This window comes from Magnolia sinica, chromosome 15 (genome assembly GCF_029962835.1).
Source record: "Magnolia sinica isolate HGM2019 chromosome 15, MsV1, whole genome shotgun sequence".
Lineage (NCBI taxonomy): Eukaryota > Viridiplantae > Streptophyta > Magnoliopsida > Magnoliales > Magnoliaceae > Magnolia > Magnolia sinica.
The window spans coordinates 7,758,473-7,785,178 of NC_080587.1; the positions used below are offsets into that span (position 1 = coordinate 7,758,473).

General features: G+C 39.5%; 2 protein-coding genes across 2 annotated transcripts in view; both read left to right on the forward strand.

Annotated features, from left to right (window-relative positions):
* Nucleotides 1-874: 874 nt before the first annotated feature.
* LOC131228143 (putative disease resistance protein RGA4) overlaps nucleotides 875-26,706 on the forward strand; it is a 67,876-nt gene continuing 42,044 nt past the window's right edge. The window contains exons 1-8 of the mRNA XM_058223976.1: nucleotides 875-1,073; nucleotides 3,803-7,369; nucleotides 8,729-8,889; nucleotides 10,187-10,317; nucleotides 11,099-11,243; nucleotides 13,249-13,461; nucleotides 13,620-13,683; nucleotides 14,366-14,557. Coding sequence (XP_058079959.1) covers nucleotides 875-1,073; nucleotides 3,803-7,369; nucleotides 8,729-8,730 — 3,768 coding nt within the window. The 3' untranslated portion in view covers nucleotides 8,731-8,889; nucleotides 10,187-10,317; nucleotides 11,099-11,243; ... (1 more) ...; nucleotides 13,620-13,683; nucleotides 14,366-14,557. The remainder of the gene's footprint in view (nucleotides 1,074-3,802; nucleotides 7,370-8,728; nucleotides 8,890-10,186; nucleotides 10,318-11,098; nucleotides 11,244-13,248; nucleotides 13,462-13,619; nucleotides 13,684-14,365; nucleotides 14,558-26,706) is intronic.
* On the forward strand, nucleotides 25,292-26,642 carry LOC131228020 (ribonucleases P/MRP protein subunit POP1-like). Its single transcript, XM_058223838.1, has 2 exons — nucleotides 25,292-25,608; nucleotides 26,415-26,642. Exons 1-2 carry the CDS (start codon nucleotides 25,343-25,345, stop codon nucleotides 26,464-26,466), a joined length of 318 nt encoding a protein of 105 aa, XP_058079821.1. The 5' UTR covers nucleotides 25,292-25,342; the 3' UTR covers nucleotides 26,467-26,642.

Genomic DNA, 26,706 nt, shown 5'->3' on the forward strand with positions numbered 1-26,706 from the left:
ATTTACAACTTTTAAGTTCAGACATCAGACATCACAAAAAGTAAGGTAATTTAGAAGCTATAAAGTTCGATGGTGGCATGCCGATTTGTCTTTGTTAAGACAGAAGCATGTAAATAAATGAACCTACCAACACTGAATCTACCAGCGCTGACCAATATATGTTACAATCTGCAAGGCTTGAAGGTGGCATTGAATAAAAAAATTGAACGTCATCTAACACCTTGCAGCCATCTTATAATAAATGCATTACTAGTCAATGTAATGAGGAGACATCATACGGTGAACAACCCGTTCATATAACAGGGAAATTGATGTTGAATGTGGAGAGGATAATATGAATAGATATTCATCCTTCAAAGCCCTAAGGAAATCGATTTGAAATGAAAGAAATAATGCGTCTTGCATGTAATAGATATGAACGAGTAATACCTTTTTTTTGAAATCCGATCAGATGATGCAGAGCGTACAGAGGACGCAAAACTTCCCTATCTGACAAATGATTTTGAAGAGCTTGTTCAAGGGTTGGTATGTTACGAAGAAGAGGGTTTTATAGAAGAAACAAGTATCAAAATTACGAAATGTTAAAATATAAAGTCATCTCATCTGTCTAATACAGCAGAGCATGCACCCGTCAATTCAATCCATCGACGCTTACCAGCAAGGCATTGTGAAATCCCAATATGGATTTGGATTATTTGCAGATTTCCCTCTCATTGGCTGGAATAGGGTGTAGACAGTCCTGAGTGTGTAATATAGACGGTATACATGCCAATAAGAGGGGTGTCTTGCATTAAAGAGGCTCATGCCAGATACAACCCTTTCCAATCATGGTTACAGATGGTTGAATATAGCCAACCCGATTTGCAGGAGAGAGATGACTGTACCTGATGGATTTGCTTTTGGGCAACAGGAATTGCTTTGCACGATGACTCGATTTACAACGAGCAAGCTTGCAGAGAGCTATAACGGTGATTGTATGTGCAGAGGGATCTTCGGAAGGGCAAATTCAGAACAAAATGCCAACATGCAGGCTCTCAGACAATCTATGGAGGAGGCGGTAGAGAAGATCACCTGTTCTCCGTAGGATACAAAAAACAAAAGGGCCTGTTTGAAAGTCGTTCGCGTTTACAGCGCAATGAAGACGTTGTACAAATGGCAGTGGCATGCACTGACAGTACAATACCGCCAGTCAGAGATTTTGGCTCCGCAATGTATTCGCGTGCTTCGTATACAAAGATCGGCTACTCTTAACCAAACATTGCTTATGTCACATCAGTCCCATTAATACAATGCAATACACCCCTAACCGCGAATCCAAACAGGCCCTTAGATGCCACACGAATGATGGAAACTAAGCTACCAAACAAGCTATTACAGTTACACTCCTTGACTGAAAAAGGGAATTAAAGTATTGATGAACAAATGCAACTTCCGCAATAGTGATCCCAAATGATCCCCAGATTTATGCCATGCCTTTATTTGAAATGTTGTAACTTGCAAGGTCTCTATTCTGGTACTCCACATGCATGTGTGCTAGTTCAGTTCTAGTGGACCATACTAATCAGTAAAAATGTACAAGAGTCATCATGCAATATCCAAAATTTCAAAACTGAAGAGTTGTGGTACCATCCAGCTAGCAAGATATTTTCATTTTCCAACTGTGGTGGGCCCAACATAGTTCCTTGTGTTGAGTTTAGAAGGATAAAAGTATATATGGACGTTTAAGTAGAAGAAAGAGAGATTGTATTTATTTAAGAATGACCAAAAAATAAAATAAAAATTCGCGCCAGGGGATAGTACTAACCAACTGATTTTCCCTTCAAAATCAGACCACTCACTATTTTACTTTTAACCATCCATCTGAGAGCCATTAATTGGATGCATGGCTTAGATTTCTTGATCAGTATGATTTTAGAGACAGGCTCCATCTATGATGAGACCCAAAATTTGGATGGTCTGGATAACTATACATCAGTGCCACATGTAAGGAGTACGAGTCACCTCCTCACGTGAGGGTCTACCCCTATTTATGGATCATGGAACCACGGAACGCGGATTCTTCCTCCCCCTCTCCAACTGGGAACGTGCTAGAGCTTTGAGTGGCCACCGTGATGTATTAGTTTTATTCACACCGTCCAATCATTTTTCCGTATCATTTCAGGATATAAACCTGAAACTTAGAAATATCCAAGAAACAGGTGGACCACATAATGGGGATTAAACTATAACCATTGAAAACTTCTTTGGGGCCACGGAAGTTTTAAATCGAGCTGATATTTGGTCCATGTAACTTTATGAATAGGTTGGATGGAAAATAAACATCACGGTGGGCCCTGATTGATGGGTTAGGCTTGAAAGCCATCCGGATCAAATAACAATGGTTAGGTTAGGTAGTTGTCCATTGCTTTTATGGTGTGGGCCAATGGTTAGGTTTGGTGGTTGTCTATTGCTTTTATGGTGTGGGCCATGTGTCTACTGTACGAGTTGAAAACCATATGTACATGATAGTGGGCCCAATTGTTCTGTAATATCTTAGCATGCCATGAAGAGTAATGGAGAGGAAGTAGATGCAAAAATGGAAAATCCAATACAAGTATGTTTGATTGTCATACAACAAAGGGGAGTTGGATGCAATCAACCCATTTACTAAAAAAAAGATGGTAGCCAAACTTATCTAAATCATGCAAATTGTAATTTAAAAGGAACCCAATTGGATGATTAATACCTTAGGAATTGTTTGGATTACAAACTTTATAAAACACTGCTTTCTTGTGAGGAATCTGACTTGGAGATATGGGGCCCACCTGAACTGCCATCAGGGCATGATCCTGATTTTGATCCTAATGATCCCCTACCAAAACAGAGAATTTGATCCTAATGTGGCCCACATGAAGGTTTTAATGGTTGAGAACTACAGTTTCATGTGGTGTGGTCCAACCTAGATTTGGATGTGCTTCATTTTTGGGATCATGCCCTAAAATGAGCTTTCAAAACTGATGGATGGCATGGATGTAAGGCACATTCATCACAGTGGCCCCCACAATTAGGGATCCGTCACAGCTGCATCTGTTGATGGCTGTCATGATCACTTCAAATTAATTATAGTGAAGAATCTAAGATAAATGAAACATGTGTAATAGAGGAGGATAATCTGTTATGTGATCTTACTTTAAATTATTATATGTGATCCTTCTCTTTCTCTTAACAGAACACCCATTTGGGATTTTTGTTCACTTTGGAACGCCCTGTTTGGAAGGACCACAGCCAGTAATGGGACATTTCTAATCATCAAATTGTTGGCATTAGGAAAAGAAATAGGCTTACCTGTATATGTTGGAGAGAGGCTGCAGATCAGATTATCAGGATTATTTGATTATTGAGGCTTTGGGCTATGGCCCATCCTGACAGGGCACATGAGATGAAGCACACGTCTATAGTGTCCCATCACCAAACCCATGACACAAAAACCAAACTAGCTGGCCCACATCAAGTGACCAGTTGCAATCACAAGCACCATACATGTCTATGGTGGAGATTGGAGTGAACGCAATTTGAGCTGTCCTTGAGGGAGAGCTTCCTTTCCCACTTAAATATGAGCAGTTAGAATGTATCCTGCATTGTCAATGACGGGGGCCCACCACATTGATGTTATGAAAATAACAGCATTGACAGCTTCTTGATGCTTTCCATGCTTTCCATTGATGTTATGAAAATAACAGCATTGACACTTCATGAAAAATAGCTCATAGTTCACAGTTTCATTTTCTTCAATTCCACATTATCACCATTTTGAGTTCTTCAGCATCTCTACAATACGAAGAAAAGATGGCTGCAGAAGCAATTGTCTCTGCTTTTGTTAAAACAGTGTTGGGGAACTTGAATTCTCTACTTCTGCAAGAGTTTGGATCAGCGTGGGGTGTCAAGAAAGAGTTGGGGAAGCTCGAGAGCACGTTGTCAACGATCCATGCAGTGCTTCAAGATGCAGAGGAGCAGCATGTGAAGAACGAGGCAGTGAAGAATTGGCTAAAGAAGCTTAAGGACACGACCTATGCTGCAGATGACTTGATAGATGAGTTTGCAATAGAAGCTTTTCGGTGGAGAGTGAGGGCTCAGTCTGCTACGGTGAATCGGGTATGCAACTTCTTTTCTTTTCCAAACTCACTTGTATTTTTCCTGAGGATGGGGAGTAGGATAAAGGAAATTGGGGAGAGACTAGATGGGATTGCAGCAGAGAGGTTAAAGTTCCATTTGAGAGAGGGAGTTGTAGATCGGCCAGGCAATACTGAAGGGAGACTACAAACCGCCTCTTTTGTGATTGAGTCAGAAGTTTATGGTAGAGATGAAGATAAGGAGAAAATTGTAGAGTTGTTGATTCATGTCAGTACTCAAGAAGATGTCTCGATCATCCCCATAGTCGGTATGGGGGGCCTTGGGAAGACCACACTTGCTCAATTCGCTTACAATGACGAGAGGGTAGCGAAGCATTTCGAGCTAAGAATGTGGGTTTGTGTGTCGGATGACTTTGATGTGAGGAGGCTAACAAAAACAATTTTAGAGTCTGCTATGGATGATAAACAAGATCTCCTAGAATTGGATTTACTGCAGCGTCACCTCCAAGAAAAGCTATGTGGGAAGAAGTTTTTACTTGTGTTGGATGACGTGTGGGATGAAAATCCCGAGAACTGGGATCAGTTGAAACAATTTCTCAGAGGAGGTGCCAGAGGTAGTAAAATCATAGTAACAACCCGTAGTGAAAAAGTTGCTTCGATCATGGGCACTCTCCCACCACACCATTTGCCAAGACTATCAGAAGATGATTGTTTGTCTCTGTTCATGCAGCGAGCGTTTGGGCATGGAAGACGAGAACCTCCAAACCTTGTAATGCATGCAAAGGAAATTGTAAAGAAGTGTGGGGGCATCCCTTTGGCAGCGAAGGCATTGGGTGGCTTGATGCGCTTTAAAACAGATGAAAGAGAGTGGCTGTTTGTAAAAGAAAGTGAAATTTGGAATTTACCTAATGAAGAGAGTGGCATTTTACCTGCTCTGAAGTTGAGTTATTATCATCTTCCATCACATTTGAAGCAATGCTTTGCATACTGCTCAATATTTCCAAAGGATCATAGAATTGATAAGAAGAAACTAATTCAACTATGGATGGCAGAAGGTTTTATTCAATCATCAGACGGAAGTAAACAAATGGAAGACATTGGTGGAGAGTATTTCAATAATCTATTATGGCGGTCCTTCTTTCAAGATGTTGGGAAATATGATGATGGGAATATAGTATGGTGCAAGATGCATGACCTCGTGCATGATCTTGCATGCTCTATTGCAGGGAACGAATGCTCGATTGTGCAGGTGAAGAATGCAGTGAGTATTCCCGACATATATCGCCGTTTGTTCATGTTGTGTGAGTATTATGAATGGGTCCTAACAGTCCCAAAGGCCTCAAGGAAAGCAAACCATTTGCGAACACTGCTTCTGGATGGAAGACAGACTTTCAGCGTCCCTTGTAATCTTTTAACACATTTCATGTGCTTACGGGTGTTAGATTTAAGTTTAGCATGTGTCACCACGAAGATGTTGGTTTCAATCAGCAGGTTGAAGCACTTAAGATACCTCGGGCTGTCTGCTACTGAAATGCGAGTCCTTCCTGAATCCATTAGCACCCTTCACCATTTGCAAACCTTGAAACTCTTGGGCTGTTATAATCTTGCAGAGTTACCCAGGGACATGAGCAAAATGACTAGCCTAAGACATCTTGAAATAGATTTGTATAATGATAAATTGACCCATATGCCAGCTAATATGGGACAATTAAAGCTCCTTCAGACCTTGCCAATATTCATAGTTGGTAAGGATAATGGATGTGGTATAAGAGAGCTGCAATGTCTAAACCTTGGAGGAGAATTGACTATTCGAAACCTCGAGAATGTGATGTGTGCAGCAGATGCCCAGGAAGCAAACTTGAAGGATAAGCCGAACCTTTGTGAGTTACGCTTTTCATGGGGTCAGGATATTGATCTCCAGTTGGAAGGAAATGTCGAGAAAACCCTGGAAGGTCTCCGACCACATCGAAATCTCAAAAGGTTGACTGTGGAAGAGTACATGGGTGTCAGATTTCCGCATTGGATGAGCTCTTCATTGCTTCCGAATCTGATTGAAGTTTCACTGATTAATTGCAGAAGATGCCAACAGCTCCCCCCGCTCAGCCACTTACCATTCCTAAAGGTTCTTGTGATCCGTGGAATGGATCCTGTGAAGTCTATTGGAAAGCATTTCTATGGCAACGATGTCACAGAGGCATTCCCATCACTGAAACGACTCACCATCCAAGATATGCCTAATTTAGAGGAGTGGTCAGGATCCAATGGAAGAGTACTCCCCTGCCTTAACCGATTAAATGTTGGGGGATGTCCAAAGTTAACAACACTTCCATGCCTTCCATCTCTAAAAGAATTGGAATTGACGGATGGTAATGAGATGTTGTTAGGTTCAGTAGCAAATCTTGCTGCTCTAGAGTATCTGTTTATTTCGGGCTGCAGTATGTTGGCATCTTTGCCAGAGGAGTTACAAAACCTCACCTCTCTCCAATATCTATATATTGAAGAGTGCAATGGTCTAACGTCCTTGCGACTACAAGGCTTGAGCTCTCTTCAACGTCTTAACATTCTGAATTGTCAACGCCTAACGAGTTTGATAGGGGGACTGCAACACCTCACTGCCTTACAATACTTGATCATTAATGATTGTCCGGAGCTGGCATATTTACCAGAGGGCATGCAACACCTTACTTCCCTTCGAATACTCAACATCTGGAGCTGTCAGAAGTTGACATGTTTGCCGAAAGGGCTACGGCATGTCACAACACTGGAAGATCTATCAATTTCTTACTGTCCAAGTCTAACGGCTCTGCCGGAGTGGATGGGAAACCTGTCCTCGCTTCGACGTTTGGAGTTTATGGGTTGTGATAAATTGACGTGTTTGCCATCATGGTTGCAACTCCTAACAAAACTCGAACAGCTACGAATATGGGATTGGCCATGTCTAACAGCTCTGCCGGAGTGGATAGGAAACCTCTCCTCCCTTCGAGAATTGACGATCGGCAATTGTGATAAATTGGAGTGTTTGCCATCAGGGTTGCAACTCCTAACAAATCTCCAACGTCTAACAATCAGACGCTGTCCCCAATTAGAGAAGCGATGCAAGAAGGAGAAAGGCGAGGATTGGCACTACATATCACACATCCCAGATATTCAGATTGGATTTCCCGAATCTCAATCCCGGAGAGAAGGCGAATGGTGTGGACGTCTGCTGGAGTTGAAGAGGAAATGCATCAACGCTCTCCTTCTTACTTCTTCTTCCGATTGTAAGTACAACTTCATTCACTCAACCCTATCTTTTATAGCCACGGATTAGGTGTCACCCGAATAACAACTTAATGGGTGTTACATATCCAATCTTTATGATGTGTTACATATCCAATCTGTCCATCCATTTCTCCAGCCCATTTTAGGACGTAATCCAAAAAATTAACTAGATCCAAATCTCAGGTGGACCACACCACAGGAAACAGTGGTGATTGAACACCCACCATCAAAAACTTCCCAAGCCCACATAAGCAGATCCGTAATGTTTATTTTCAATCCAACCTGTTGTTAAGTTCAATCAGACTTGTATGAAGGGAAAATACAAATATCAGATTGATCCAAAACTTTTGTAGGCTGCGGTGAGTTTTTAATGGTCATTCACCACTTTTTACAGTGGTGTGGTCCACTAGAGACTTGGATCTACTTAAATTTTGGGATGAAGTCCTAAAATGAGCTGAAACAATGGACAGGCAGCGTGGATACACAATGTATTCATCAAGTTGGGCCCCACATGGTAAGGGTAACATCCAATAAAGTGATACCCAGGTAACACCTAATCCACTCCAGCAGATCACATCCAACTCGTCCAGTAATTAAATTCTTGTGTGGCCCGCTTAAATGATTGTATCAGCATGATTTATTGTTTGTAGAACATTATGGTGGGGATTCATCTATTTCACATGCTCGATATAATACACACACACACGCAGGCTCTACAATGCTTGAATTCACTAATTTTTATTTGTTATATGATTTGATCATATTATCATGTAGGCCAATCATGGTTTTATAGCTAGAAGTTGTATTTTATGACCTATTTGAATTGGTGGAATCTAAAATATAAATTCGAAAAGGAAAATGTCACATCTCATGAAAACATAAATAAGGAAACACCTACAAAGGAATTAAGAAAAGGTTGTTTCTTTTAATCTCTATGATTTTTAAGGAAATGCAATATTCAATGGTCTAAAAATGATAGTGTTTCCTAGAAAGTATGGAAACGTGGATTATATAGGTTTTTGGAGGAAAAAGAAAATACATTTGTTGAGGGAAATTGTGGAAAGGAAAATAATTTCCCAGATGTCACTTTATTGTACAGGTTGTTGGATGATCCAAAATTGCATGCTCAGCAATCATACATTGAAGGATGTTATTATTCAATAATACACTTATCTTGATTATACACACCGTATGATGAAGTAAATTCCAAGGAACTATGGGTCCATTTATGCAAATTGAAAACCTGTACATGCCATATAAATTCTGTTAGAGCATTGTCAACTACCTCCTTTTTTATTAGATGCATTGTATGGTTACTGAATTGCTTTCTATGGTTGGTTGATTTATTTGGCAAACAGAACATGTAAACACCATAATTTCATCATAGAATGAAAGTGGGACTCAAGGAAATGAGATGGAGAAGGGGCCTAGCAACACGTGTTATCTTCCTACAGTTGTAGGAGAACGAGCAAAGGGCAGCTGGTGGTTGAACTAAAAATCAGGACGGCCTGCTTATCAGGTGAGCGACAAGCTTACATTGAATGTCAATCAATAGTTATTTTCTTTGCAAACTTTTCATTTTTGTGTTACAAATGTGGTGCAACCAATGTAAGTGGAGTGTTTGCCATCCAGGTTGCAACTTAACAAACTTTGAATGTCTACAAATCTATGGCTGTCTCCATTTACTGAGGAGATGCGAGAAGGAGAAACATGATGATTGGCACAATATTGCATACATCCCAGATATTCAGGTTGCATGGCCGCCCAATTGTAAGCACCACTTCTTGTTCAACCTTATCTTTGCTTTATAATATGTGATTTTACCAAATACTGTCTTTAGTAACTAATAAGTACAGGAAAGTACTTTTGGGGTCCTAAAATTGCCCAAGTACATGGTGACGTGAGGTATGAGTATGACATCATCTAACCCATCCAACAATTGCATCCCACCATGTTGATTAGACTAACAAAAAATCAGACTGATCCAACCAGTCGGTGAGCCTTGCCCTATAAAACAGTGCATGCCACCGCAAAGCCTTCAAATTCGTGTGTGGCCTAACTAATAATTATATCAGCATGATTTCTTCTTTGGGAATTTGGGTTTACCAAATAGTGCCTCCGAGAACTGTTATTCCCATATAATGCCTTTAAAGAGTAGAAATTACATTATTGCTCCTCTTTGCTTTTTCCTTACCAAAAAACGTATAATTAATCAAAAGTTGTGGGGCCCATATGATATGTGTCTCACATCCAACCCGTCCAACACATGCACACCAAAATTATCAGACAAACCAAAAATATGGCAGGTCCAATCATAAGGTAGGCCAATCCATAGAAAATAATGTACCCCATTCAAAATTTCCAATTCAGGTGTAGCCCATTTGCTGCTCTGATTGACCTGATATTTTGGTTATGTTATCACCATCATGTCTTGCATATGTTTCACGGGTTGAATGCTATAAACGTACTACATGGGCCTCACAAGTATCAAGTTTCCTGCTTATTAAAGAAAAAAATGAGGGTATATTGTAATTCATCCCTCAAAAAGCACTCCCTCGTAATTTTTAATCATAGATGCATTACTTGGTAAAATATAGATTCCTCAAGAATTTTGTGGTAAAACTCCCCCCCCCCCCCCAAGCCCAAAAAAGAAATTAATAAAAAATAAAAATAGAGGGCACTTCAATCATTTCAGCCGACTAAAAGGAAATCTTGTGCATTGTCTGATAAGATCAGAATTCTAGAGGAACTCTGCGGTAAAAATGCCTAACTTACTCCTTGTAAACTTATTATCATTTTAATTAATTATATTTCAGGAGTGCAATGGAGCTACAATGGGCATCGAAAACTAAAGACAATTGAGGAGCTCATAATAATCTAAGGCTAATGCTACCTCAAATGCTTGCATGTTTAATGTTACATTGCAAACGATCAGTTCAAATCTAAGGTAATTAACTTTAAGATTATTCATTCAAAACATTGTTGGAGTGAAATTAAGTCACCAAGGCCTAGGCCTGATAACAAAAAACTGTAAATGTGAAAATTCTTTCAGCTTATAGTATTTTTGTTACATTATTTGATCTTATTTTAGGACTATTTGGATTGATGGAGTCCAAAGAGTATAAATGGAGAGGAAAATTTTAAATCTCAGGAAAATGATGGATAAGGAAATCCATGGGAAAGAGTCGTAAAAGGTCGTCTATGTTAGTTTCCATTATTTGAAGGGAAATGTGGAATTGTCACTGATCAAAAAGTGATATTTGTCTCTTAAAAAGTGTGGAAATGTGGATTATCAAGGTTTCTGGAAGAAAAGGAAAACATTCCTTTTTTTGAGGAAAATTGTAGGAAAATTGTAGAAAATAAAATAGTTTCCCACATGTTAATTTGTTGTCGCACCCTGCAGAAAATGTTATCTCAGCAGAAAACTCTCTTTTCCACAGTTACATTTTGGATTTCATCAACCCAAATAGACAGGCTGATCATCCTTTTATAGACATTGCCAAAATTCCATGCTCAACAATCATACATTGAAGGATGTTGTTATCCAATAACACACGTACCATGATTATACATACCCAAGGAACTATGGGTCCCATTTATTGAAACTGAAAACCTTCATGTTCCATACAAATGCTGTCTGAGCATTGTCAACCACCTCCTCTATGGGTAGATGCATTGTATGGTTCCTGGATTGCTTTTTATGGTTAACTGATGTGTTTGAAAAACAGAACATTTAAAATGGAATGGATTGGCACTCGTCTAAATGAGATGGAGAAGGGGCTTAGCTGTGCACGTGCCAACTTGGTACACTTGTGGGAAACTGAGCAAGGCGGCTGGTGGTTGAACCGAAAATCATGTCAGTCTGCTTATCAGGTAGGCGACAAGCATATGTTGAATGTGAATCAATAGTTATTTTCTTTGAAAACTTTCGATTGTTGTGTTACAAATGTGGTGCAACCAATAAGTGGACCACACTGAATTTTGGAAGTTCATGTTTGCAGTGGAATGTCATATTTACATAGTTTGAGGTTTGCTAACAGGGCTCTCTCCCCTTCTTTTCCACCATTTGATGATTTAAATTGTTCATCCAGAAGTTCCCACTAAAGATGGTCCATACGTAGAAAGTCTTACTTGTCTAAAAGCAACTTGAAACAATAGCCCATATGTTATAGGAGCTTGAAGACGTCAGATTAGTTATATTTCTCTCATGGGGGCCATATGTTATGGGACCTTCCAAATGTATGGTTTGGTTCATCATGTTACAACATGGGGTGAATGAGCAAGCTGATTGGGCAAGCATTGATAGAAAATCTCATTTAGCACTAAACTGTTACTGGATTAATAATAAAATTTGGAGTGTAGAAGGTCACTAGAAGCCCTTCCTAGACATCAGGCCAATCTACTGATCAAACAGGCATGCTGTCAGAAACAATTGATGGACAGTCCCAATTTTTGAGAAAGACATTTCAATGGTGGGACCCATCTTAAATGGCATGGATGTTGCATTGTGTGCCACGTTGGCATGTGAGTGGCATGCGGATGGTGTGTAGTTCTATCCGTTTGTTGAGTTAGAAAGCCCACGGATTCATGAATGTTTGAGTAGAGGAAGAAACAGAGGTTGCATTTATTTCAGAATGCATATTAAGCGGCTATTCAAGTCTGATAGATTAACTGCTATATTGTGTTCAGGGAATTGATCTGCCATTATATGTACTGTTCGCTTGTGTATCTCTCCATTTACTTCTTTGTTCATACTCAGAAATTTGCCAATGCCAAACAGCTGGGACAGGAATATTGAGTTTGGTGGGCTGTTGCCAAATAAAAGTTTTCAAGAACTCAGGGGATTCCAGAAAAGGGATATATATATATATATATATATATATATGAATAATAATGGCAGAATGGATGTCTTGTTCAAAATATAGTTTAAAATCCCAAAAACTTGACTCAACTCGATGCTCAATCAGTTCAGTTTGACACGAGCACTAGGGCCCAACTTGACTCAATATTTAATAATTATAAAATAAAAAATCAAGATTGGTAGTAAGATACTGACTAGTAGGATAAGGGTTAAGGGAGGGCAAGTGATTGATTCTCACCAGCCCTTCCGCGCGCGCGCACACACATATATTAATAAACCCTTTAACAAAGTAAGTGACTCTGTTTGAGTCACCGTGAGTAGTGTCGAGTCAGCCGAGTTGGTGGATTGACTCGGTGAGTTTCTCTGAGTTGGAACCAAGCCACTTCTAGAAATGAGTTCCTGTTGATCCAGTTCAATATCTTGCCAAGTCAATAGGCCGAGTTTCGATTCAAGTTAGTGAGTTTTAGAACTATGCTTCAAAATGTGTATGCTATTTGTCACTTGGGTTTGTTTTGTGAGAAAAATGAATGGTCATACTATAGTACGAGTGTGATGGTTCATATACATGTATGACTCAACATCAAACCATCCAAATTGTAGGCCCTACTTTAGATGTGTGATAAACCATAAATTCTATGGAACTGACGTCTGATGTCCTAAGTGGCTGGTTGGTAGATATCTAATGCACAATTAAAATGAATATATATATATATATATATATATATATATATATATATATATATATATATATATAGTCAATTTAGCAAGGGGGCCTTGACCAACATCAAATACATGCATGGTTTTTATTGTTTGTTAACAGAGATTTCATGCTTGGCTGACATCTTTATCCTTTCTTCTTCACAACTTGTTACATTTTTTAGCCATAGTGATGCATGAATTACGAATTATCAATGAAGATTTTTTAGCCATAGGAGGGCTGGTTGTTTGCATTATCTGACTATGGTTCTGATGGGACATGTCTACCACTGATATATTCTTATTTCTTTTGCAAGATAGCTTGAATTTTTTTGATAAAGAACCAAGCCATAAACTGGGCATGCAGCTTAAGGAAGGGGAAAGGAGGAGAGATCAGGAGGGACCCAGAGGGACCCCTGAACTAGTGTTGATCTAAATGACAGTCCAAAGATGTGAGTGAGCTGCATCATTCTTCCATGAAGTTTTCCTCTCCTCCCACTCATAACAATAAAGGCAAAATGAACAATGCGAAAGGTTCAGTCTGCTCCCAAAATTCCTTTTTCCTTCAATAGTAAGATATTTTCATAGATACATCGACACTATTTTGTTGTATTGCTTTTTGTGGAGCCATAACTTTTCTCCTAAATAAGGTTAAATGTCTTATTATTTCATTTTTTTTCTTGTTTATGCAGTTAACTTCTTGGCCAGTCATGTGTGGTGGATGTAGGTTGGTCGTAGCACGCATGTCAACTTAGGGTATGTGTTATAGACATGGGCATTCATCTGCTAGGGAACACTATCATCAAGCCCTAACACAAACATTAGGCTGGTCGACTCATCAGATAAGCCGTGCATGTACATTGAATATGGACCATTGGTCATTTATTCCAATGGTCCATTTTTCTCATACAAGTGTGGCCTGCCTATATAGTAGGCTAGTATGATTTTTGGGCTTGAGTATTAGCATAGTGTGCCTTTACCTGTCATGCTCTGCTTCCTGTGCACCTCAAGCAGTATTCATCTAATTGTATTCATTGTATGGGCTGTTAATGAAACATAATACAGAAGCCTGTTTGCTAGGTGTAAACCAAAACAAAAAAAAAAAAGAAGAAGTTGATCACTCCTTTGTCATATTTATGCCCCAAAAAAGAAAAAAAGAGAGAAGGTTCCCCTGTTTTGAGTGCAAGAAGCACACTAGCACCCTTGTACAGTCATGGTTCTCCTTGTCTTTTCTACAATGTGTTTGAACACTAGATTTTAATCTTACCTTTTACATTCCATCAGACTGCTATAGTTTGCTTAATTCACATCTATGATGTCTATGACAAAAATTGGCATTCTTTTCTTGTATTTTTCTTTATTACGAAGATACTTAGTTTCCCAAAATGTGTTTTGGTTGAGTTTGACTGATGAAGTAAATGGGGCATTGTATACGCAGCTGATGATAAACTAAAACTATGACATGATGTTGGTGAGCTACATCAGGCATCCATCTCTCTGTTCTAATATTAAAGGAATGAGCCAAAAGAGGGAAGCAATGATTGACTGAGGACAGCCCGCATCCCCACGATGGAGAATGAGCATAGAAAGATCTTTCCACATTGAAGAAAGCTATCTTGACTTGCATTGGGTAATGATTGCATTCTCTCTTCATCTTTTTCTCCTATTCTCATATTCCATGCTTGGTTGCAATTGGAGCATTAATGCCAGGAACTTCCCTTTGAATTGCATTTTTTAATGGCATATGTAAGTTCTCTTATATGCATCTAATATTGAACTTACTCACCAAGTTGTTCAAGTGTTGATATATCATCATGCAGGAACCGGAAACTTAGAATGCCTCAGATGAGAAGCAACAATAGCTGGTGAATGCCAACACTAAGGATAGAAGCATCTATGAACAAGTAAGAAAGCTATTTTTACATGAAAAGTTGAATCTAATTAATGCCTCTTACATTGGTATGACAATGTTGTCCACACCCAATGTGAGTTGTAACCAAAATAAAATGCTTGTTATATATGTTCAACAGGCCTATTAGATATCCTTGGTGACCATCTATCTTATGGACATGTCTTTGCAGAGATTTCTCACCTATAGCTGCAAGGAGGAGAGGACTACATCTTGGAGGAACTATCTCTCTGCAGCTTTGAACTCATCGAATGTGAACTTTTTGTCACTGTTGGCATCCATCCGATTGAAAAATCTCATCAAGCTTTCCAAGTTCAGTTATGTCTGCTGGAAGGCAGTCTTCTTCTGGCAAGGCCTATATGGATTTCAGTTAGCTGATCTTTTCTACCACGTCCAAAGTAAAACTATAGATAAATGCTACAGCGATTCGTGTGCAGGCAGATGGAAGAGGCACAGATTCAAGTCACATATGTGCGAGATCCAAGCTGTTCATTAGGTGGGGAATGCTATAAACACGCCTTGTCCCAAAATTCTGGTGGATTTGCATATCAGTTGAGACAAACATGTTGAATGTAGATCTACATATGTGGCTCCCCTAGCAAGTGCACTGTTGTAATTTTTAAGCCAGGACATGTTGAAGGTGGCTCCCATCAGATCAGTGTACTGATGTGGCAACTTTGTACTGCCTTCACATTTCTCAAAACTCTGCAGCCTTAAAAGGAAGGACGAGAGTGATTTACTCTAAGCATTGATGCTACTTCTTCCTTTGTGATGCATCTTGATCTGTCTGTATATCGTACATCTGATGGGAACATAAATGCACACATTTCAAGTTCACGGTTTTATGCAGTATAGAAATTTACTTACAAGTCGAGATATGAAAAGACAATGTCATTTCACTTGCGAATAGGCAGTTCCATGGAAGACCACAAGAAACAAATTGTGTATTTGGGAATCCTGGAAAATGATGAAAATAGAGTTTATAGGTTGCAAATGCACTTATGTGAAATTATTAAATGTTTTCAGATTATTGGCGATACTGCCCAGTGATTACGTTGATAAGCATTCTGAATTCTGATATAAGGGAAGCCTTATATACAATATGCCATCGAAAGAGTTGCCTTGTTTTCTCTTACCCATCAATGATACAGGCAGGGGATCTCTCAATGTCCTATAAGACTGATCTAGAAGGCCCCATCAAGAGATGGGCCATGGGTCCTTATCTGATGAAATCACCCATCCAACAAAAATGGGCAATTGCAACCAGCAGTCGGCAACGTACAGAACAGTCATCCAATGGCAAAGATTTTTGGGTATCTCCCATCCACCGTCAGGCCCACCAATGTAAATGAGAAAATTCTCAATATAACATTATATATTTTCTCGTTTTGTCGAAAAGGAAAAGAAAAATATTGCCAGAGAGTATCTTGAGTCTTACTAATTAACTCAGGAGAATCTCGGATCCTTAGCTTGTAGAAGTGGCGCCCATGGCTTAGTGATCCAAAACCATTTGTTTATTGGGCCCCACCATGGAAGTATCCTTCAAGATCATGACTAGTTATAGGGGAAATTTTTTTACACATAGAAGTTTTAGTATCTGCCAATCATCCATCTACCCATACTTCATTACTGTTCAGGGTTTCCTTTCATTTTGATTATTTTCAAAATCTATATGTTTGTATATTCTAGAAACCTGCATTATTTGACACCCATGTCTAACACATGTTGATGTTCTATTTTCTTCTTATGTCTGGCAGCATTTATATACATTTTGTTTAGGTCATAGTTCAGCTACTAGAATACATTTTCCTGTTTCTTATGTATATGGTGTTTGGAACCAAGAGAGAATATATGTTATAAAAACATACTCTCATTCACACCCATTATTAAATGCCATGGCAGAGAAGTTTCTTTACTTTTTGGTAAAATGTCTATTGATGAATTATCATGCTCTCTCCTCCACCAAAAAAAAAAAAAAAAAAAAACAAAGAAAAAAAAAATAAGGAAAAAAAATATGCACGCCCAATGTGGCGATAATTGTGGATGTCTATCAGCTTGTGTTTTTATTAGGTTATTTATTCTTGGTTCCAAATTGAACTTATATGAGGTATTTATAATAAAACAACTTTCATATGTCATTATACATATGTACAAACATGTGGGAGAGGTGGGTTTTTCAGGACCTTCTTTCTATACTTATTTCCTTGTCCAAAAAAAAAAAAAAACACTGCTCTCCATGTCCAAAACAGGTATACATATTTGTGTCCACGTTGCATTGTCGCAGAATTGTTTAAATCTTGGATCGTTTAAAATATGTAAGATTTGTTCTAATGGAATGCTTTACTCCTTTTACTCTTTTAGGCTTGTCTTCTTTCAGTGATTTGAGTAGTCCTTAAAAGATATCCGGGGATTAATTAGTACCCAAGAAAGTGCAAAAAGGTGACATGTTTATATTATTTGCAACAAGAAACATAATTGCTTATCATTTCTTTGTCCAATGAAATGCACTCATGAATATTGAAATATTTTCAGTTACTTGCAACAGGAATGACAGAATTCTGAAAATAAGATCAAGATTGTGCTTTGTTGACCATAAGGAGTATACATGTGTTGGTGTGTTTTATATAGTCTTGTTGCTTCTTATATTCTCTTATGTTCCTTGCCTAATGTTGTGGTTGTGCAGATCTCTTGACTGGAAATTCTGCAAAAATCATTCAGAATGCAGGATCACAAGATTAATGTAAAATCTTTTTCTGATGAAAGGTAGAGTTTGATTTAATCACTAACCCAAGAGGCATGCTATTTACAGGCATGCATCTTCCACTACAACAAAAAGGGGCATGCCCGACACTTTTGGAGTGGTCTTTTGCCGGCGCTAAGCAAAAGCCGGCGCTGGTAAAAGAGGTGTATAAATAAAAAAACACAAAACCCTACTCCCTACTATCCCAGTCCCCGACTCTCTCCTTCACCCTGCCCCCGATTCTCTCTCTCTCTCTCTCTCTCTCTCTCTCTCTCTCTCTCTCTCTGCAATGACGCCGACTCTCTCTTCTCTCTTTGCAACTCCACAAATGGACTCTCTCCGCTGCAACTCTAGCAGCTACCAACCGTCCTCATCATCAAGCCATTGGGTGACCTATCGGGTGATTATATTGTATACATGTATATATTTGCATATGCACTATGTCCTAGATTATATATGGTTTAGTTAGTATATAATGATTGATATTGATTTATCATTTGCAGAGACACTCAACGAATAAGGGAAAGACCACGCGTTGCACTAGTGTCAAGGTAATTCCTTATACCAAGTGAATAGTTCTTTTATTATATTTTGATATTATTGTGTTCTTAATTAGATGTGGTATACAGATGAGCATTTATTCAATACAAGGCAGTTTGTTAAATAGTGAATTTTATTTTGTAGGATGTGACCGGAGTTCTTCTTACAAGTATCATGAAACCCAGGGTTACTATTGCTAAAGGAGTTGTTTTGAGCAAGGATCTGCACACAAAAGTAGGGGGGCAAGAAATTGGAATTGGTTACTGGGAAGTATCTGTTCAGGTGGCAATAGTATGGGAGGAGACTTTGATAAGACCCTATGGATGATATAAAACAATTGGGGATGCTATTGGAATGAGTATTGTTTGGCCCCTGTTATGTGTAAGGTAAGATTTTTATTTTTATTTTTATTTTTATTTTTATTTTTCCATATACAATAGAATTTCTTGTACAAGATTGTGAATACTAATTAATTTATTTTTATTGTTTTGTTTTGCAGGTTTAAGGAGAGATGGATTGAGCTAAATGAAAGGATCTCTCTCTCTCTTAAATGTTTTATGTTTTGTACATGGGTTCAAGATTGATGTGTGATTGGTTTTGGATAGAAAGTGTTTGACTCTAATTTTGCAATTTGGATTGACTTAAGATCCAATGCATATGATAGGTTGGGTTACTAAATCAACAAGTTAGCCAACATGATTTACTCTTGTTCTTATTAATTTTCTTTATAACTCAATGCAACTTTGTTCTTTCCATTTTTCTTTATAACATTAATAGGAGGGCGTTTAATTTTTTTAGCATGTTTTTTGAGGCAATGTTAGATGATGGAAGCCAAGCGAAGGAGGACTACTACATTTATGTAAGTATTGTTGTTGTTATTCTTGGTACATATTTGTAGTTTTGTAAGTCTTAAGCTCCATTTGGTCATCACATTAATCTTTATGAATATAAATTTTTATCAATCCAAATGGATCTTAAGCCCTTTTTTAACTCCGCCAATGCAACTACTTGCATTGCCAGTCCCAAGCCTGGGTAAAGGAGGAGGGTGAAGGGCTTGAGCATCGCAAATTAGTCAATAGCAGAGGAAGCTCTATTCACCGTCTGAGCTCTATAAGTTAGGGTTAATTGGCTGAAATTGATGGATGATAGGATATTATCTGATTGTAAGTTGTGGTCTAATTATATCTTATCAATCTATAGATCTTATTTGTATCCTTTTAAATCCTTCACTCTCTTACTCAATTTGTACCACATTCTGATTTTGCAAAGAGGAAATGATGTTCCGCATTCACCAGTGACTTGTGCATATTTAGTTGTGGAAATTGAAGATGCTAAATTGTTTATCAATAATTATATTAATTGACAGGTAGAGATTTCTGAACTAAATGAGGAACTGAGCTGACTTCAGAATTAGGCAAGATTTATGGCATTTTCTTTCGTATGTACAGAATTAGGCTTTTATTGTTGTTGTTGTGGTTAGTAATATCAATTCCATTTTGTTGTTGGGAGAATCCATATTATGCTACCACTTCATGGAAACCATGTGCTAAGTGCCGAAATGGTGGAACTTTAGGTAAGCTGCAATTGCATTCACCTGGTATTGTCTAGCTTTATTTTGTTGTGTGTGTTGAGATGTGGAGCCACATGTGGGGGCCGCACGACCGGTCGTGGGCCCTGCTCGACCAGTCGTGGCCCCTACTCGACCAGTCGTGGACTGGCTTGACTCAAAGGCCAGCGAGCATCAATTTTTTGGTTCCGAGGTGCTCGACTGGTCATGGCCCATGCTCGACCGATCGTGGGGTCCGCTCGACCGGTCGTGCAGTCTGCTCGACTAGTTGTGGTTACGCAGATTCATTTCTAAATTTGATACGGACTGTGAATTTTTAAGTCGCCTTTCACAAGGGTGCGAAAGGGAAGTTGCCAAAACTATAAATTGGGGTCCCTAGGGTTATTCTAGGATTAAGGTGAATATTGGGGAGTTATTCTAAGGTGTGGGCAAAGGGTTTTCTCTGTATTTCCAAGGGAGAGGTTAGTATATTGCCTTGTAATCTTCGTTTTCTTCATAGTGGAAGTTTGCATCTGTGGTTTTTTACCATAGTTTAGAGTTTTTCCACGTATATCATGTCTTGTAGTTTGTTTGAATGCTTTGATTCTAGTTTATATTTCTTCCTGTTTATCGCTTGTGGGTGAGACCGAAGATTGGATCTCGGTTCACTGCGTTGTTGGCGTGCTGCACAACAACTGGTATCAGAGCTATTGGTTTAGTTCTATTGGGAGCGATGACAGAAGAAGGGAAAACTAGAATTGAGAAGTTTGATGGTTTAAACTTTGCCTTCTGGAAGATGCAGATGGAGGATTATCTGTATCAGAAGGACCTCTATATTCCTCTAGGAGGAAAAGAGAAGAAACCAGAAAAGTTGACAGATGATGAATGGTTTTTACGGGATAGGAAGGCTTTAGGAACGATCCGACTTTTTTTGTCTAAGAGCGTTGCCTTTAATATATCCAAGGTGAAAACTACAAAAGAATTAATGGAAGCCCTAGCCACCATGTATGAAAAACCCTCTTCATCCAATAAGGTTCATCTTATGAAACAGCTATTCAACATGAAGATGTCAGATGGTGAGAGCATGGCTGAACATCTAAACGAGTTCAATACAGTCACGAGCCAGTTGAAATCCATTGGTATTATTTTTGAGGATGAGGTCAGGGCATTATTGATCTTTACCAGTTTGCCAGACAGTTAGGATGGTTTGGTGATTGTGTGAGCAATTCTTTAGGGTCGACAAAGTTGAAATTTAATGATGTGACCGGTCTAATTCTCAGTGAAGAATCTAGAAGAAAGGCATCAGGAATTTCAGGGGATTAAGGGAATGCTTTAAACGTTGAAGGAAGAGGAAGATCGCTGAACAAAGGAGGAAATAAACACGGGCGTTCTAAGTCGTGGAAAAAGTCCAAGGGACCGAAAGACAAAGACGGGTGTTGGCATTGCGGCAAGAAGGGGCATATGAAACGTGATTGCAGGGTGCTCAAGAAACAAGAAGGAAGCTCTCAAGGCAGGAAGGATTCAGTGAATCTATCTGAGGAGAGTGACACAGAGGCATTGAACTTGTCTCTTGATGCGAGGAATGAGTCTTGGGTTATAGACTCGGGTGTTTCGTTTCATGCCACTTCATGTAAGGAAGTTCTGTGTGATTATGTGTCAGGTGACTTTGGGAGAGTCTACCTGGGTGACAATGAGCCGTGCAGCATCGTTGGAAAGGGAGACATTCATGTAACTCAGAAAGACAGAATGGTTTTGAAATTGAAGGATGTCAGACATGTGCCGAGTTTGAAACGCAACTTGATCTCAATGGGGCAGTTGGCTGATACCGGTTATGTGACGACATTCACTAGTGATTCCTGGAAGATCACAAAAGGTGCCTTGTGATATCTCAAGGCAAAAAGGAAGGTACTTTGTACGTGACTTCAGGAACATATAGTTCACTCGTAGTTGCATCAACTGGAGTGAATGGGCAGTTATGGCATCAGAGGTTGGGACATATGAGTGAGAAGGGGATGAAAGTGCTATTGTCAAAAGGGAAGCTACCAGGGCTAAAGTCTATTGACTTGGAATTCTGTGAGGACTGCATGTATGGCAAGTAGAAGAGGGTAAGCTTCAAGAAGACGGGACGCGCTCCAAAGACGCATCTGTTGGAGCTTGTACACACTGATGTGTGGGGACCGGCACAGGTATTATCTCTTGGTAACTCACGTTGTTTTGTTAATTTTATTGATGATGCTAATAGAAAACTGTGGTTTTATTTCTTAAAGCACAAATCTGATATATTTGATGTATTTAAGAAGTGGAAAGTTATGGTAAAAAATGAGACAGGTAAAAAAGTAAAATGTCTCAGATCTGATAATGGGGGAGAGTACCGTGATAAGAGGTTTGAGGAACATTGTGCAGCAAATGGAATCAAACATCAGAAAATGATTCCAGGGACACCGCAGCAGAATAGTGTGGCTGAGCACATTAATAGGACCATCCTTGAGTGTGCCAGGAGCATGAGGTTACATGCAGGGTTGCCCAAAACCTTTTGGGCAGATGTTGTGAATATTGTCTCATATCTCATTAATAGAAGTCCTTCAACACCATTGGATGGTGGGCTACCAAAAGAAGCATGGACTGCGAAAGAAGTGAACCTTGCACATCTCAGAGTGTTCGGTTGCACTTCATATGTTCACATTGATGCAGAGCACTGAAACAAGTTGGATGTGAAATCCAGGAGATGCACGTTTATAGGCTACGAGCAGCATGATTTTGGCTACAAGTTTTGGGATGTAGAAAACATGAAAATCATCAAAAGCAAGGACGTAGTCTTTAATGAAAAAGTGATGCATGAGGATAGTGTGTAGGAAAATAAGGCCGAGGAGAAAAAGGAATTCGTAGAGATGGAAGAGTTACTGGACACAGGTGTTACTGTGCCACAGAATGATCATGCACAGGAGCATTATGAGGCAGAGCCACGTACACCGGTTGTAAGGAGGTCTACTCGGGAGAGGTAACCCACGGTCCGATACTCACCCTCCTTACATTATCTACTGCTGACAGATAATGGTGAGCCAGAGTGTTTTGAAGAGGCGTTATAGTCAGATACACGGGTTAAGTGGGAGCAGGCCATGGATGATGAGATGGACTCTCTTGAGTCTAATCGTACATTAGAGCTAGTTACTCTACCTAAGGGTAAGAAAGCTATTCATAACAAGTGAGTTTACAGACTAAATGAGGAGCATGATGGTTTGAAACGGTACAAGGCCAGATTGGTTGTGAAAGGTTTTCAACAAAAGGCAGGTATCGATTTCACTGAAATATTTTCACCAGTGGTGAAAAGGTCTACGATTCGCATGGTTTTGAGTATAGTGGCTACAGAGGACTTACATCTAGAGCAGCTAGATGTTAAGATAGCCTTTCTTCATGGGGACCTTGAAGAAGAGATATACATGCATCAACCGACAGGATATGTGGCACCAGGAAAGGAGAACAAGGTGTGCAGACTAAAGAAGACTCTATATGGCCTGAAGCGGGCCCGAGGCAGTGGTACAAGAAGTTCGATAGTTTCATGTCGGGAAACGGTTATAGGAGATGTCATGCTGACCACTATTGCTATTTGAAGAAGTTTGATACGTTATACATCATCCTTCTTCTATACGTTGATGACATGCTTGTGGCTAGTTCAAGCATGAAGGACATCTCAGATCTTAAAAGATAGTCTAAAGAATTTGCTATGAAGGATTTAGGAGCTGCAAAATAAATCCTAGGCATGAGGATAAAGCGTGACAGGGAAAACAAAAAACTGGTTTTGTCACAGGCAGAGTACATAGCCAAGGTACTTGATCGATTCAATATGGAAGGTGCTAAGCCGGTTAGCACTCCATTAGCCAACCACTGCAAGCTATCTAAGGAGCAAGGTGCAAAGACATAGGAGGAACGGAACTACATGGCTAAAGTCCCATACACGTTAGCTGTTGGGAGTCTTATGTATGCTATGGTGAGCACGAGGCCAGACATTGCTCAGGCAGTGAGAGTTGTTAGCAGGTTCATGAACAACCCCGGGAAGGAACATTGGGAAGCTGTGAAGTAGATTCTTAGATACCTGGTAGGTACTAAGGTGTAGGGTTGTGCTATGGTGGATCGAAAATCAAGCTACATGGCTACGTGGATTCAGATTTGGCAGGATATATTGACAGTAGAAGAAGTACTACAGGTTATGTCTTTACTCTAGGTAGTGCTGCAGTCAGTTGGGTCTCTTAGTTACAGAAGATAGTATCTATCAGTATGACGGAAGCAGAATATGTTGCGGCTACAGAAGCATGTAAGGAGATGGTATGGAAGCAAGATTTTATAGAAGAGTTGGATAAGAAGCAAGTAGATTGCAAGCTGTACAGTGACAGTCAGAGTGCAATACACTTGGCTAAGAATTCTGCTTGTCATTCAAGGAACAAGCATATTGCCATCAGGTATACTTTATACGTTCATTACTGGAAGATGGATTGATTGCTCTGGAGAAGATTCATACAAGCAAGAATCATGTGGATATGTTGACCAAGGTGGTCACACGGGAGAAACTGAAGCTCTGTTCAACTTTGATTGGTCTTCAGGCTTAAAGACCGGGAGGTGGTGCACTCCGAATGTAGAAGACGAAGGTTTATGGCGATGTGTCTCCAAGTGAGAGATTGTTGAGATGTAGAGCCACATGTGGGGGCCGTACGACCGGTCGTGGGCCCTGCCCGACCGGTCGTGGCCCCTACTCGACAGATCGTGGACTGGCTCGACTCAAAGTCCAGCGAGCATCAGTTTTTTGGTTCCGAAGTGCTCGACCGGTCGTGGCCCATGCTCGACCGATCGTGGGGTCTGCTCGAACGGTCGTGCAGTCTGCTCGACCGGTCGTGGTTACGCAGATTCGTTTCCAAATTTGATACAGACTGCGGATTTTTGAGTCACCTTTCGCAAGGGTCCGAAAGGGAAGTTGCCAAAACTATAAATTGGGGTCCCTAGGGCTATTCTAGGGTTAAGGTGAATATTGGGGAGTTATTCTAAGGTGTGGGCAAAGGGTTTTCTCTGTATTTCTAAGGGAGAGGTTAGTATATTGCCTTATAATCTTTGTTTTCTTCATAGTGAAAGTTTGCATCCGTGGTTTTTTACTCTAGTTTGGAGTTTTTCTACGTATATCTTGTCTTGTGGTTTGTTTGAATGGTTTGATTCTGTTTCTAGTTTATTTTTCTTCCTATTTATCGTTTGTGGGTGAGACCGGAGATTGGATCTTAGTTCACTGCGTTGTTGGCGTGCTATGCAACAGTGTGTGTTTGTGTGTGTGTGTGTAGAGAGAGAGAGAGAGAGAGAGAGAGAGAGAGAGAGAGAGAGAGAGAGAGAGAGAGAGAGAGAGTTTTTTCCCTTGTTTGCTAGACTTAGTGAACATTTCAAGGTTTTGGGTTAAATGCAATTTGATCATTTTCAACCAGTTAAGACATTTCATGGTTTTACTTGGTTAAAATCCCTCAATCCTCTATAAAGTCATATTTCATAGAGCAACAGTCTGGCAAGTGGGAGTTGCAGATACCAGAAGACCCCGTGGCTAGGCAATCTCACAAGTCAAACAGTTTGTCACATCAGGGTTTGTTCGTGGAAGGTCTGCATTTCCTTCTGCTGTCATTCCTTCCGAATTCCTTATTCTGAACTTGAGTTAATGGAAATGATTTTTGTATTCTTGTTTAAACATCTTAATATTGTGCCATGTGCATCTGTTGTATGTGGCTGCAGCACCAAGCCAGTGGTGGAAGCCTTCTGTGAGGCGGCATTGCTTGCTCAGCTAAGAGGAGACCAATGGAGTGAGATGCAAGAGAAGGGGAGGCCTGAGATTTTTGTGCTGGTAAGGAATCCAAGGTCTGCCGCCTATCAGCTTGCCCTTGCAACCATTGTAGTGGAACAGCAGGCGGAAGACATGGAGTTCACGTAAGCTGTTGCATCTCTATTTATCCAAGTCCCTATGTCATCTCCTAATTTAGAGAACATTCTTATATCATTTAGATGGGAAAAATAGCTTAAAATCACATGATGGGTTCACATGATTGAGTAGTTTATACAGTTGAAGCATGTTACTATTGTGAGTTCTAAACATGCAACATTTGTTCTCAAAATATAAGTCAGCATCTTTTCTCCATGAAGAAGAAAATGAAGGAACAGTTAACTGCATTAAAGAAAACAATGCACAAGAAAGTAGTTGTAAACTTCTAGTTCTTTACATGATTATAAATAAATAAAAAAAGTCATTCATACATTGTTACAAAAAAAAAAAAAAAAAGAAGAAAGAAAGAAAGAAAGAAAGAAAGAAAGAAACACTTATAAAAGAGTACTAACAGTCACTTACACCTTACTAAAGAGATAAGCCTTCCCATGCTTGCAATGAAAAGACTGATGGAAGAACACAGATAAATCCCAGTCAGAATAATTGAATCTTTAAAATTCGTGCTATCCTGATTTGTAGATGTTGGAAACACTGAGAACCCAACAGAATTCCAGCATAAATTAGAGCCTTTCAACTAGACCATGAAACTTAAGCAACTTCTTTCATGTCAACTGCTTGATAGTTCAAGTAAAGTTTTTTTCTTCAGAATATAATCAAAAGGTTTTCTGACTTATTGAACAGTACTGCAGAAATGGTGATTCAAAGAAATTAGTGAGGCATTTATTTTAGAGCACTTTGAGGTGGTTTTTCTTTGGAGCCTGTTTATTTCTCAGTCTTGACTATATCCTTGCAGGACACAACAGAGTATCAATAGTCACTGGCACGTGAGATGGAGGCTCGCTTGAAAGCAAAATGTGATAAGTTAGGTGATGCCTTTGTATTGGATGACATAGGTAGGCTTCTAGCTAGGTTTTATTGATAAAGCAAGATTTTCTGCATTTGCGTGTTTTTGTGGATCGTGACATGCAACAAACTACTCATGGATAGCCTTACATGTCACCAAAGTGGGTGTTTTTCTATTTTCCCCATTTTCATTAGTAGCCTTCTTTTTCTTTGTTCTTTGGCAGCACGAAGTACGCAGAAAG